This window comes from Eschrichtius robustus, chromosome 14 (assembly GCF_028021215.1).
Source record: "Eschrichtius robustus isolate mEscRob2 chromosome 14, mEscRob2.pri, whole genome shotgun sequence".
NCBI classification, from domain to species: Eukaryota; Metazoa; Chordata; class Mammalia; order Artiodactyla; family Eschrichtiidae; genus Eschrichtius; species Eschrichtius robustus.
In genome coordinates this window covers 8,740,375-8,754,036 of record NC_090837.1, presented here as the reverse complement: position 1 = coordinate 8,754,036, position 13,662 = coordinate 8,740,375, and the positions used below count along the sequence as shown (strand labels likewise).

General features: G+C 38.6%; 1 protein-coding gene and 1 non-coding gene across 6 annotated transcripts in view; both read right to left on the bottom strand.

Annotated features, from left to right (window-relative positions):
- IFT81 (intraflagellar transport 81) overlaps positions 1–12,769 on the bottom strand; it is a 92,602-nt gene extending 79,833 nt beyond the window's left edge. For 3 of the 5 annotated variants that reach the window (XM_068562743.1, XM_068562746.1, XM_068562747.1), the window contains exons 1-9: positions 12,689–12,769; positions 10,255–10,456; positions 9,598–9,762; positions 8,970–9,073; positions 8,247–8,427; positions 4,988–5,077; positions 2,635–2,700; positions 2,211–2,321; positions 397–481 (exon numbers count right to left, since the gene is read on the bottom strand). In XM_068562743.1, the coding sequence (XP_068418844.1) occupies positions 397–481; positions 2,211–2,321; positions 2,635–2,700; positions 4,988–5,077; positions 8,247–8,427; positions 8,970–9,073; positions 9,598–9,741 (781 nt within the window). In that variant the 5' untranslated portion in view covers positions 9,742–9,762; positions 10,255–10,456; positions 12,689–12,769. Of the gene's footprint in view, positions 1–396; positions 482–2,210; positions 2,322–2,634; positions 2,701–4,987; positions 5,078–8,246; positions 8,428–8,969; positions 9,074–9,597; positions 9,763–10,254; positions 10,457–12,267; positions 12,302–12,688 lie in introns of those variants that run through there. The other 2 variants (XM_068562745.1, XM_068562744.1) reach the window with 2 other exon arrangements.
- On the bottom strand, positions 7,864–7,971 carry LOC137777084 (U6 spliceosomal RNA). Its single transcript, XR_011076414.1, has one exon. It is a non-coding gene; the product is annotated as a U6 spliceosomal RNA (small nuclear RNA).
- Positions 12,770–13,662: the final 893 nt, after the last annotated feature.

The following is a 13,662-nucleotide window of genomic DNA, read 5'->3' as shown; positions in this document are numbered from 1 at the left end:
ACTCAGTTTTAAGGGTCCAGCATTTTACTTTTTCTTTATAGCCCTGGCACTAAAACAATATTCACATTTTTTCCATCCATCATTCTCATAAAATCCATTCTAAGTATTTTACACATTCACACACCAGAGAGCCTCTCTCCATGGTGGTTTTCATTAGTTCACCCTCTGACAAAACACTGAAAGGGAATTTAAAAACCACAGGTGAACACTTAAGGATGTCTTCATCAGGGCTGTCACTTACTAGCTAGGAAATGATGCCCTAAAATGCTGAGCTATCACTTGACGATAATTAGTTCCCATTAGTAAGGAAGACTACTGATTTAAACTAATATTCTCACTAATATGATGACTTATATCATATTATATGATCATCTATGTCATATAATTTCCACTTACTTTCAGGCTTCGCATCTGCTGCTGCATGGCGCATACTTTTCAACTGGTTTTGTATTCTTTGCAGTCTCTGCACTGCATGAAATAGCTTTAAAATACAATTAGATCTGTTACTTCCTTAGTCTAATGAAACCTACCATTCACATAGACATGCAATGAAAAATACAAGTTCCACATAATTATTATGCTGTAAAGGGAACAAATGATAATAACTAAGAAATTATTAAGCTAAACCCAAAATGTAATTGGTTTGCTCAATACCTTTTCATGTAAAACTTAAAAGAAAAGCTTTCAGACATTTTTTCTTTAGTTATTTGTTGAATTAGGTGATCAAGGAAAAATGCTGGTTAGAAAAGTATATGCACCAGGCTTTTCTTGTTAAAACATGGTTTTCTTTATTCTAAGGAATGCTAGCATTCTCAGAAATGATGGCTCAGGAATCAGAAACTGATGCTAAGTAACCATTCAGGGCATGGGTAATGCAGCTTACTGCTTCAGGGTAATTATTATGATGCCAAGCCAAGTTCCAAAAGAGCCAAACATCTAACCTGCTCACTTAGTAGGAAATGAAGCTGATTTGAAATATATTTTTAATGTACAAGTCTACTCAGTTTTAAGATAGATTTTTTTTTTAAATTAATTAATTAGTTTATTTATTTTTGGCTGTGTTGGGTCTTCGTTTCTGTGCGAGGGATTTCTCTAGTTGTGGCAAGTGGGGGCCACTCTTCATCGCGGTGCGCGGGCCTCTCACTATCGCGGCCTCTCTTGTTGCGGAGCACAGGCTCCAGACGCGCAGGCTCAGTAGTTGTGGCTCACGGGCCTAGTTGCTCCGCGGCATGTGGGATCTTCCCAGACCAGGGCTCAAACCCGTGTCCCCTCCATTAGCAGGCAGATTCTCAACCACTGCGCCACCAGGGAAGCCCCTAAGATAGATTTTTAATAAAATACAAGAAATACTTTCTGGCCGGGAATTCCCTGGTGGCGCAGTGGTTAAGAATCTGCCTGCCAGTGCAGGGGACACAGGTTCGAGTCCTGGTCCGGGAGGATCCCACATGCCGCGGAGCAACTAAGCCCATGCGCCACAACTACTGAGCCTGTGCTCTAGAGCCCATGAGCCACAACCACTGAGCCCATGCGCCGCAACTACTGAAGCCCATGTGCCTAGAGCCCATGCTCCGCAACAAGAGAAGCCTCTGCAATGAGAAGCCCGCGCACCACAGTGAAGAGTAGCCCCTGCTCGCCGCAACTAAAGAAAACCTGCACGCAGCAACGAGGACCAAATGCAGCCAAAAATAAATAAATTAAATAAATAAATTAAAAAAAAAAAAGAAATACTTTCTGGCCAAATTATTTTTTCTTTAAGGCAGAGTCTAAAAACGTGGAGTGTGGGTAATTTTGGGCCTTTTCAAGATCTGCTTATTTGCCCATGGAGTAAAGTGTAAAGAATACCGTGATCAGTGGAATAAAATGGATGTTCTTTCATAGCCCCAGAATCTCAGGACACTCTTTAGAGATTCTAGAAGTTTTATTAGCAGTTAATCTTACTGCTTAACATTACAATGGATATTCTGTAATGCTGGAACAACATGAGTTAAGCATGGGCCAAAAGATAGTGTATAGATACCTACAGAGAATAGAACCCAAAAGATGGTATTGTTTTTGCTGTTGGTGCCACACAATACTCTTAAAAAGAGTACTTCATCATGTTAACAAAGGGAAACGTGAACTTTTACAATGCTAAAAAATCTTCTTTACATTTGAATGATCAGCAGGAACGATTTCTTTCACAATGAGAATATAAACTTTTATGTGGGTACCTGATTCTTTTGTTCCTGTTTCTGTTGTGCAAGAAATTCTTCTCTCTCTTTCTCAACTCGAAGTTGCCTTGCTATTTTAAGCATCCGTTGATGATTCTGAACTGTCTCCACCTACAGTGAGGGAATAAATAGTATATGTTACTATCAGGTTTAAGAAAGACATGAGCATGTCACATGACTCAGACATCCACTTATCATTTCCTTTTGGTAAACTGTATTCCCTAGAGATGACACTAAAGTTTCAGACTCCAGGTCCTTAACAAGTTTTGGGCTACTGCCTAGGGAGATTCCCTTTCCATCAATGTATTTGACTCCAGCCTCCGATGTACACTCATGCCTTGCTTAATCTTTATTTGCATTCCTAAATCTTTGCAAGTCCTTGGGACTTGGGGCCAAAGTCCTACAGTGCTAATTCTTGCCTTACCCTTTTCTTCAAACGTTCAACTCTCTTAATGAGCTGATCCTTTTCTTCCTCCATTGCACTGATATCCTAAAAAGTAGTCAAGAAGACGTTATAAGAAAAAGTATTTTGTCTGTAGAATTCAGATAAGGTTTTTACATGATTATGCATCTACCATTTCCATCATTTATAACCAGAGCATTAAGGAACAAAGATCCTCTTTTGGATGAAGGGCATTTCTATTCCCACCCCTCACCCCAGGGTTCTTTATGCAGGGTAATTTATTTGGTAGCTTGGTGTTCATCTAGAAAAGCAACTGATACAGGTTACAAAGTAGCAAGGTAAAGCTGCCAACCAGACCATTTGTGTTCTGATTCCAAATATGGGCACATGATTTTTCAAAAATCTTCTATAATGGAAAGTGTACAGGTCTAAAAACATGAACAACAGCTGCTGACATCCCGTCTGCTCTGTTAAATACCAAACTATATATTCTGTCAATTTTCCATCAAAATTATTTTTAAGGCTATGGTGTTTTCAAGACATAAATTTGTATCTGGTTTTGTCAATTAAGCAATTCTCTTTCTAAAAATAAAGATTTCAAAAATGTCTTTTAACCAGCTCCACAATAGTTTCTAGTGAAAACAAACAAACAAAAAATCCTTCCTAACCAAAAAACTAATAGGCTAACTCTCACAGTAATAATAAAAGGAAAAATATATATGGTATTCAGTACTGACAGGATTTGGGGAAATAGGCACTGTTACTACTGGTGGCATTATATTGAAGAACAATATCAAAAGTCTTAAAATAAATGTGTATGCATTCTGGCTCAGTAATTTCACCTCTGGGAATCTATAAAGATTCTCATAGATGTCAATTATATCTAAAATTTGGAAATGACCCAAATGTCTGAGGATTATTAAGTAAATTATGGCACAACACAATGAAAATCACTAAAAATTATGAAGAACGTTGAATGACATGAGAAAAAGTCATGATATGACATTACTTGAAAGAAGCAGATTATAACATTTATATATAATACAATACCAAGAAAAAGGTTTAAATATATTCACTAAAATATCAGTAGCAGTTATCACTAGAGCATGGCATTTTGAGTGAATTATTTTCTATTTTTGCTTAATCATACTTCTTTACAAAGAATATGTTGAAAAATACTTTGGTAATAATTAATAAAATTAAAATCACAGACTCTAGGTTATTTTATCATTTTAGTTTACTCACATGACATAATGGAGGAACCGTAGGTGGACATCACTCTTATTCCATACTTTGTGATAACTATCTACTTATGGGTCTTTCTTTTCCATTAGATGTGAGTTCATCTTTCATTTCTTATACATTCAACAAACTCTTATTGAGAACCTACCACATGCAGGGCACTGTGATATGCACTGGGGATACTGTGGTGAACAAGATACGTAGACGTGGTCCCTGCCCTCACTGGGTTTAAATACAGTTGATAAGACAGACATTAAAATAATCATAAGTGTAAGGAGTGTTATGAAACAGAAAGAACTGGGGGGAACTAATCTATCTAGGGAATCAGGGAAGGCCTCCCTGAGGAAGCAACTTCTAATGTTTCCTGTTTGAATGAGAAGATAAAGATGTGATTTCTAAAAATACAAAATCCATGAAAGTGAGAATTAGCAATGGTTTAGAGAAAGAACTTTCACACCTAGCAAGAATATAAAGACATTTTTTGGAGAACACTAAGTAACATACATCAAAAGTCCTAAAAATTCTCATATGCTTTAATAAGCAATTCTACTTCTAGGAATTTATTCTAAGGAAACAATCACAGGTGCCCCCAAATAAATTTATGTAGAAGATAATCACAGCATTATCTATGACAGCAAAAAATGAAAACAAAACACCAAAAATTGTTAGACTATCCATACCACAGAATATTAAATTAATAAGTAATTAATATTAATTAATTTAGTCATGAAAAATCATACCGTAGAAAGATAACAATGGGAATATATTCACATGTAATGATTAAAAAAACAAATAATTATGTATAGCATGATCCCAAATACACACACATATATACTTTTTTTTCTATATCATATATATATATATATATATATATATATATATATATATATATATATATTAGATAAAGACCCAAATTTTAATTGCTTTTAATCCATGGTAATGGTCTATATAGTACATAAGAACTAATTATGAATTTACCCTGGCCTCATTAATTTCTTCAGTAAAGAATCAGCAAAGGTCTTACAAAAGAAAATTTGCCATTTGCTATCACTAGTTTCCACATACTCTTAAGACTCATACTGAATTTAATTCAAGTCCAAAAAAAAATGGTTATTATGTTTTTTTCCTTTACCCTTCTTATTTCTGCTGTAGAAAATCCAGATGTCTTGAGCTGCTCACATTCTTTATGCAAAGTTTTAAAGGCTTCCATCAAATCTTCATACTAAAAGAACAAGTTAAAAAATTATAAACTAGTGACTAGATCCAGTAGGCTTTTCTTAATCAGGTTATCTATTAACTTAAAGTGATTACTTAATCGGTATAGAACAGCATTTAAATATATCCTTAAACATTTATATAGGACACAAAAAAAGTTGGTGTATATAATCTGGCCTCTAAAGACTTCTCTGGTTACTTCCCTAACTAACACTCTATTCACTAGGTTTGTTGATCTTCTTTCAATCCCTGGAATATTCCACCTTCACTTTATACACCCTATTCCCTCTGAGAATACTCTATGACTCCCTCACCCTTTGCCAGGGTAGCTCCTATTAATCCTTCAGGTCTCAGCACAGACACCACTATCCTCAAAGAAGCCTTCTCTAGCCCTGTACCTATTCCATATCAGAGTACCATGATATCAGAGTAAATATCATATAAAATTATAATTGCTAGTTACTTGTCTGTCTCCCTCCTTTAGACAGTGAGAGTCAGGAGGATAAGAATCATATTACTTGTGGAGACTTCTACATTCCTAGGGCCTAGCATAGTGCATAACCTATACAGGTGTTCAATAAAAAGTAGTTAAATGAATGAAAAAAATCACAACTCTTATCCAAAATTTTTAAAAAATAGGTTTTTTTGTGGATAATGACAGAAAATTAATAATATTTTTTCTTGACTGATCATATTCTGCAAGTCTGTAAATCAATCATTCTAAAACTCTTCATTTAGAAAGACAATGTTCATTTTTTATTAGGCTCTCTGCTAAATGGCTAAATGTGTAAGTCATTTTATACATATACTTCAAACATGCTTCGAGGACAAACATGTCTTTATTATTATTAATCCTTCCATTAATAATTAGCTGGGCGTGTTTAGTAAAAGCCTATTAATAACCTTCCTCCAGGGATGTCCCTGGTGGTGCAGTGGTTAAGAATCCACCTGCCAGTGCAGGGGACACGGGTTTGAGCCCTGGTCCGGGAAGATCCCACGTGCCGCGGAGCAACTAAGCCCGTGCGCCACAACTACCGAGCCTGCACTCTAGAGCCCGCGAGCCACAGCTACTGAGCCCGCATGCCACAACTACTGAAGCCCGCGTGCCTAGAGCCCGCACTCTGCAACAAGAGAAGCCACCGCAACGAGAAGCCTGAGCCCCGCAACGAAGAGTAGCCCCCACTCGCCACAACTAGAGAAAGCCTGCGCACAGCAACGAGGACCCAACACAGACAAATAAATAAATTAAATAAATTTATTTAAAAAATAAAATAACCTTCCTCCAGAGGAACTGGTTTCTATCTAATTTATTGATGTGGGAGGGTAGGGAGGATATAATATTTCATAGTTACACCTCTCTATTTCTTACATTATGTAAAGCATTCAAAGGTAGGGGCTGCAGTGGTCTCATTCTGCTGTACTTTTCTCAAGGCATCTACTGTAACATTTGACATAATTATTTGCATAAATCTTTCAACCCTAGAAATGTCTTAAGAGATCAATACTGACTCTATTTTGAGTGACTGCTATGGTTACCCAAAAATAACAAAATATATGGATGAAAATACATTTAGTTGATTGTTTCGATTAATACAAATTTTGAGCACATACCATATAGAAGCAACCCTACCAAACCCTGGAGGAAAACAAAGATGGATAAGACATGATACCTGTTTTCATAGATCTCATAATCTATTGGGAGAGATAGATTGACAGACTACTCACAACAAACTGGCACAAAACGGTCTACATACCTACTATAGGACAAAAGCACAAATGCTAAACAGAGGCAAATTTTTTTCTTTTAAATCAAAGTTCTTTGAAATCTTAAGCCTAAATTCTTTCTTTCCATAGTCTTTGATCAGCAATGTGCTTTGAAATCCCAGGACCAGGAGCCAGACCAGCCAGAATCCTGAGTAGTCAAGAGCTTTAAGACCTTAAGGCCAGAACCCAGTTATCACCCCAAAACTCTGGAGAGGAAAGTACACTGAAATTGCAAATTCCTGGTCCTTTCTCTACCTTCTGCCTGATTGGAACATCCTTTGAGATCATAAGCTTGGCTTCTTTGTCTACACACAATCTTTGAAGGTGCTCACATGTCCCAATTCACCTGGCATACTGTCAATTTATACCTTTTGCTCCAGTGTAATTATTATGATAACCCCTTTCCTCTCTGATTTGGATGACAAATTATATAGTCACAGAACTGATCAACAAAGTATTCTGCAGTCCCAAGCCCAGGATCCTATCTACCCATAATTCTTTTTTTTTTTTATTCAACCCACATTTATTATTTTTTAAACATCTTTACTGGAGTATAATTGCTTTACAATGGTGTGTTAGTTTCTGCTTTATAACAGAGTGAATCAGCTATACATATACATATATCCCCATATCTCCTCTCTTTTGTGTCTCCCTCCCACCCTTCCTATCCCACCCTTCTAGGTGGTCACAAAGCACCGAGCTGATCTCCCTGTGCTATGCGGCTGCTTCCCACTAGCTATCTACTTTACATTTGGTAGTGTATATATGTCCATGCCACTCTCTCACTTCGTCCCAGCTTACCCTTCCCCCTCCCCGTGTCCTCAAGCCCATTCTCTGTGTCTGCATCTTTATTCCTGTCCTGCCCCTAGGTTCTTCATAACCTTTTTTTTTTTTTTAGATTCCATATATATGTGTTAGCATACGGTATTTGTTTTTCTCTTTCTGACTTACTTCACTCTGTATGACAGACTCTAGGTCCATCCACCTCATTACAAATAACTCAATTTCTCTTCTTTTTATGGCTGAGTAAAAAATATGGAACGCTTCATGAATTTGCGTGTCATCCTTGCGCAGGGGCCATGCTAATCTTCTCTGTGTCATTCCAATTTTTAGTATATGTGCTGCTGGAGCGAGCACCACAATTCTTAAGCAATAAATTATTCTAAGATCCAAATTTCAGGGGTTTTTTTTCTATCCACATACTCTATCACCAAAAAAGGTATTTGTGTGCAAAAGTCAATATTTTCACAAGTGATTACAGCTGAACAATAGTTGATAACTATTTTACCTTTTGATGCCACTGGAAATACGGAGACAGCAAATAAACTAAAGTGAGATCAATATATATTTGAACGTGTGCACCTTGAAATCCACTACAGATAGCTTAAAAATACCATTTATATATTGTATACCTGTTTATTGGTATCAGCCACGGTTTCATCCTGAAGAAACTCACTTGGTACCTCAAGTTTTATTAAAAAACGAGCTAAATATGCTCTTTTCTTCAGTTCATTAGTCCTCTGAAGAAGCCAGTGGAGCACTGGGTAAATTACAGGTTTACTTCCAATCACCAGACCCTGACGAAAGTTACTCCTATAAAAAGAAAATAAACACACACACACACAGAGGCTTAAAAGTAAACCTTGAAAAGAGGTAACATTTGCTCAAAATCCAATTTACAATTTCCTGATTGCTTTCCATGACTATTTAAAAAAGATAAAACCAAGGCTAATCTAAAGTCAGTCTGCACATTAACAATAATCATAAAATTAGGCCTTTAATATATCACTAGAATATACAGGGAGGTTGTTTTGGAAGCATTAACCGGTACAGTCAGCCTAAATACTTCACTTCATTGACTGGACAGGTTTAAGTCATTGTTTTTGGCTAGGATGGCAGATAAATGATAAAATGGAACCATGGATTTGCCTGACTTTTCTGATTAAGAGAAAGAACTGACTCACTTAAGACTAGTGTATGACAAAATAACATTAAGAATTCAAGATTATTTTGAAATTCAGTGATTTTCTGAGGCCACTGACTTAGGGAAAACAGGTATTGCCAGAAAGACTGACTGTGAAGGTTTGGATATTAAAGCACAGCTCTAAGAAAGCAACACTTGATCAGATTCTTACATGTCCGTGGCATTTCCTGGAGGTTTGTATTTAAGGATACCAAGAAGGCTCAACATCCTTTTGGCTGTCTGCTCTGGCATCTCCTCTCTGATATCAACAACTTGCTAACAAAGAAATTGAAAAAATGTTATTATTGTATATCTAACAAAGTACAATATTTAAACTCACTGACAAAATTGTTCTTCTAGAGCATAACAGTCACAATGGTCTCTTCAAAAACAGATTAAGTATGGAGGCCCCAGATTCCAAGTGAGGGTACATACAAGTAGGATCAGGATTCATATTAAGAAGGTCGAGCTTAAAAAAGTCTCAGTGGAAAAGACCAGTGCATGAGAGACATGAGCCAACTTGCAGCACAATAAAACCTTTCGTAAAAGCATTTTCATTCCAGGACCAAATCTATTTATGTTTGAAAGTAGACAAATAATTTCTAAATAAGGTACAAGTAGATAATTTAGTTTTTGAGCTATTAAGAAACCTTAAAGATCATCTACTATCTATAGCTTTACAGGCATGGAAAATTAGGCCCAGAGAGGTTAAATAATTTGCCCTAGACGCACAGGTATTTAGTGGCAGAAACTGGCTTTCTTGCCACCCTTTTCATCACAGAGAAAAAGAAAACTCTTACCTTTGGGTCAATCTCAGCCAGAACATCACTGAGAACTTGTAATAGTTGCATTGGCTCCAGGGAATCAAATGTGATTAAGTTATAGTTCTTCCCAAAAGGCTCCTTATTGAGATTGTCCACGATGAATTTGATTTGATCACTCATAATTAGGTCTTATAATTTAAACTAAAGAGTAAAAATACAGAAAAGAATTCCTCAATATTGGTAACAAAAGTTCTGTATTAACAAAATACAGTCAACAGAAAGTCAGTATTAAGTTCATAGGAAGTAGGCATGGGAAATATTCTACATGGCATATAAAATGCTGTGAAGAGGGTTATTTTGTTGAAAGAAAAAGAATATGCAGACTTCATTAGGAATGCTACAGTACATACTGTTAATATTTAATGACCTGTTGTTGTATATGCATCTGATCCCAATCATCTGAATTAACATTGAATTAATGTGGACAAATGAATACAAAATCCACCGACATTTAACATTTCTCCCATTCAGCTTCACAATTTCTACCTAGAGGTAAAAACTTGTTAGCCTGTAAACATGCTTCTAATTTTTTAAAAAAATTTAATTAGCAGCCCACATTAATCCAAATTACCAACTTCTCTGGAAAATCAGATCTGGCAACCCTGGACCCACTAGGTACATGGCCACAACCACCTGAAGCTGGGTAGAGGCTGCAAGCTTCAGCCTTGGGGGTGCGCTCTTTGGTTTTGTTTTGGTTTCCTCCAACAGGTACTCTTCACACATGGATGCATCAACTCTGCCACCCTTGAGTAATTAAGGCCTTCATTTCTTTTGCCTTCAGTAGTTCCAGTCTCTGCCTCTCCCATTCCAAATCATTTTGTAGGCGTCTCATTGCCTACAAAATAAAGTCCAAACATCTTGGATTTTGAGACCCTTTAAGATCTAGTTCAATTTACAGTTTCTCAATATTATTTCCAATTGTTACCTTACACCCTTTCAAACTTCAGCTGACTGAAATAAGCACTGCTCCCTAAATAGCTTTTCCATCTCTGCCTTCAGTTAACGCTGTTTTTTCTGCCTAGGACTGTTCTCCCTTTCCCCCGTCTCCAGAGGTGCAAATCCTAACCGTGTTTCAAGCCCTGCCCTCCAAATCTAAGTTCCTCTAGGAAATCTTTCTCAAGCTATCCCCCAGTTCTGCATCAGAATAGCAGCATTTGCCCTCCAAGCTGACCACTTTATCTGCACTGCTCTCCTGGAGTTACTTTTCTATTTTGTACTAGTTACTTACATACAGTTTCTCTTCTCTACTAAACTGTAAATTCCATGAGGACATATCTGTGCCTAATTCTATCTCTGAATATCCACTGCATCTAAAACAGTGACTTCGGGCTTCCCTGGTGGCGCAGTGGTTGAGAATCTGCCTGCCAATGCAGGGAACACGGGTTCGAGCCCCGGTCTGGGAAGATCCCACATGCCGCGGAGCGACTAGGCCCGTGAGCCACAACTACTGAGCTTGCGCGTCTGGAGCCTGTGCTCCGCAACGGGAGAGGCCGCGACAGTGAGAGGCCCGCGCAGGGCGATGAAGAGTGGCCCCAGCTTGCCGCAACTAGAGAAAGCCCTCACACAGAAACGAAGACCCAACACAGCCAAAATAAATAAATAAATTTAAAAAAAAAAAAGGAAAAAACTCAACTATATGCTATTACAAGAGAGAGATCTAAATTTAAAAAAAATAATAATAAAAAAAAATAAAACAGTGACTTCTTCCACTAGACTGAACTTGTTCACAGGCCCAGGCCAGAAAATAAGCATAAGCCTAAATAGAGTGGCAGTGAGGAAGATCATAACTTTTTAAAAAATTGATTACCTGATTATTTAACTGCTGAAACAGCTTAATCAAGGCTATTAGTGTTTCTTGCACACAGATATCACTTGTTTAGTATGGGAAAAAGTGGTAGAAATTTGCAGACAGGCAATTTTTTAGAGTAGCTATTTTTAAAAATGAATTAAAAAATGAACTACTAAAAAAAGAAATAAAGACAAAAATACTTCAGTGCTCCCTAATAGTTCCTAACCATGAAATGAAGAGATGCTATTTTATTTAAGACATTCATTGGAGCTGCATGCACCTTGCTCTGAAATAGGTTTTTTAAAGTGGGTGGGTGGAGCTAGATACTTAGAACTAACATTGAAATGTAAAAATATTATCATTTCCTCATAAGTATGATAAAATTATGAGTAAATGATTATTATTTTTGAAAAATAAGCCAAAAGACGGTAGAAAAGATAACCAATGTGGTTTAAAATTTTGAGGTTTCCTTTAAGCTATAAAAGGAAAACCTTTACATAAATTAAATAAAAATCCACACTGGAGATGCAAATTTTCCACTGTTGAAAGTATTTTAAGTATAAGTCCACGTCACAGTCTTCACACACGGATATACTAATTTTTAACTCTTTAGAAATTATATACATGTAGAAATTACACATACATAAAACGTAACATATACACACACATATATATTCTTTTTTTCCCTTGCCAAAACCAGAATACTTGGATAAACGAGTAAAACGTTCCCAGGAGACAAAGATGTACTGAACAGGTAGGTTGTCTGTGCCCAGTGGGCTCTGCGCTCTAAAATTAGCAAAAGCAATCACTCTCCCTCTTCCAGCGGAAAGTCGCCACACTAATCCACAAGCACTCACCCACATAAGAACCCGAGAGGGTGGGGGAGAAGAACTGAAACCAGGACATGCGTTTATCTGGCACAACTCGGCACAGAAACGACGCTGCCCTGGTCCCAGGCTGGCACACGCGCTGGACCAGCAGCCTCCCAAGATTCCCCAAAATAGTATCTCCCCCCACCCCGTCCCGCCCCCGGGGCTCGCGAGAGCGGACAGAGGACCCAACGTCCGACCCTCGCGAGGGCTGCTCTGGGCTCCCCTGAGGTTCATCCCGCGGGGGAGCCGCCCGGATCACTGCGAGGCACCACAGGGGCCGACCCCCGATGTTGGGGTTGAACTGCTGCTACCCCTCCGTTCTCGAGGTGCTGCACTGGGAAGGGGAAGGAGTTCTCTCCCACTTAGGGGTTTGGGGGAGCTTCCGACCGCGGCTTGGCGAAGTTACCTCAAATTCTCCTCACGAAACCACTTGCCCCCCCAGGAGTCATCCGGGCTCTAGTGAGTTCCTAGAGACGAGCTCCTTGACAACGGTTGCTAGGCCGTGGACACATCACTTCCGGGGGCGGGAGGGTCGGCGCGTTTCCGCGAGGCACCGGGCGCGCGCTCTGTGGCCAAGGCTCTGGAGGCGAAAGGCGGAGGGAAAAGGGCCCACCTGCAAACTGGGTTCACAGGTTCTGAGCCACTGCGGACAGCTTAGAGAGTTGGGGGTTGTTACCGTGGCAATAAACTTTCCCAAACGTCCTGCAGTTTGCAGTTTACAAAACACTCTCTTCGTTATTCACCCATGTTAAATTCGTGTGCTCTTTCTTTCCTCCTTCCCTCCTTCCTGCTTTCCTTCCCTCCTTCCTTCACCAAACATCTTTGAGGCAGGGCCAGTGGGATTTGGGTTGAGGAAGCATTTGGCCTGGGCTTCAAATTTAGATTTTTGACATAAGTATCTCCAAATTAGGTTACACGTAGGAACAATTGTAGTCTCTTCTGTGAATTGTAGGTTAACAGAAGGCACATTCATCATAGAGATGTCAGCTTCTTTGTCACATTATTGGGCCACATAGCCTGTACTGGGAATTAATTTTTTTCATCCAGAATTTCTTTAATATTCTGAGAGCCAAAAAAAAAAAAAAAAAAAAGGAAATGGCCTAAGGCTCTCTTTGGCTTCTGAGAGTCTATTTTTAGGCACCTGCAGAAATGAATAAATTCCTCCTTACATTTTCATGCGGTTCACGTTCTATGAGGTAGGCGTGGGGGGCGGAGATCTTCATGTCTAGATCACAGAGGAGGCCAGGAAGACTGGAGCCGAGAGAATCCCGGGACTGCACTAACTGGCTTCAGCGGAGAGTTTAATTGATGAATGGTAATTTGAACTGCCCCTATTGGGTGGAAACCACTGTACTCCGTGATGTCAGCTGGCAATGGAGA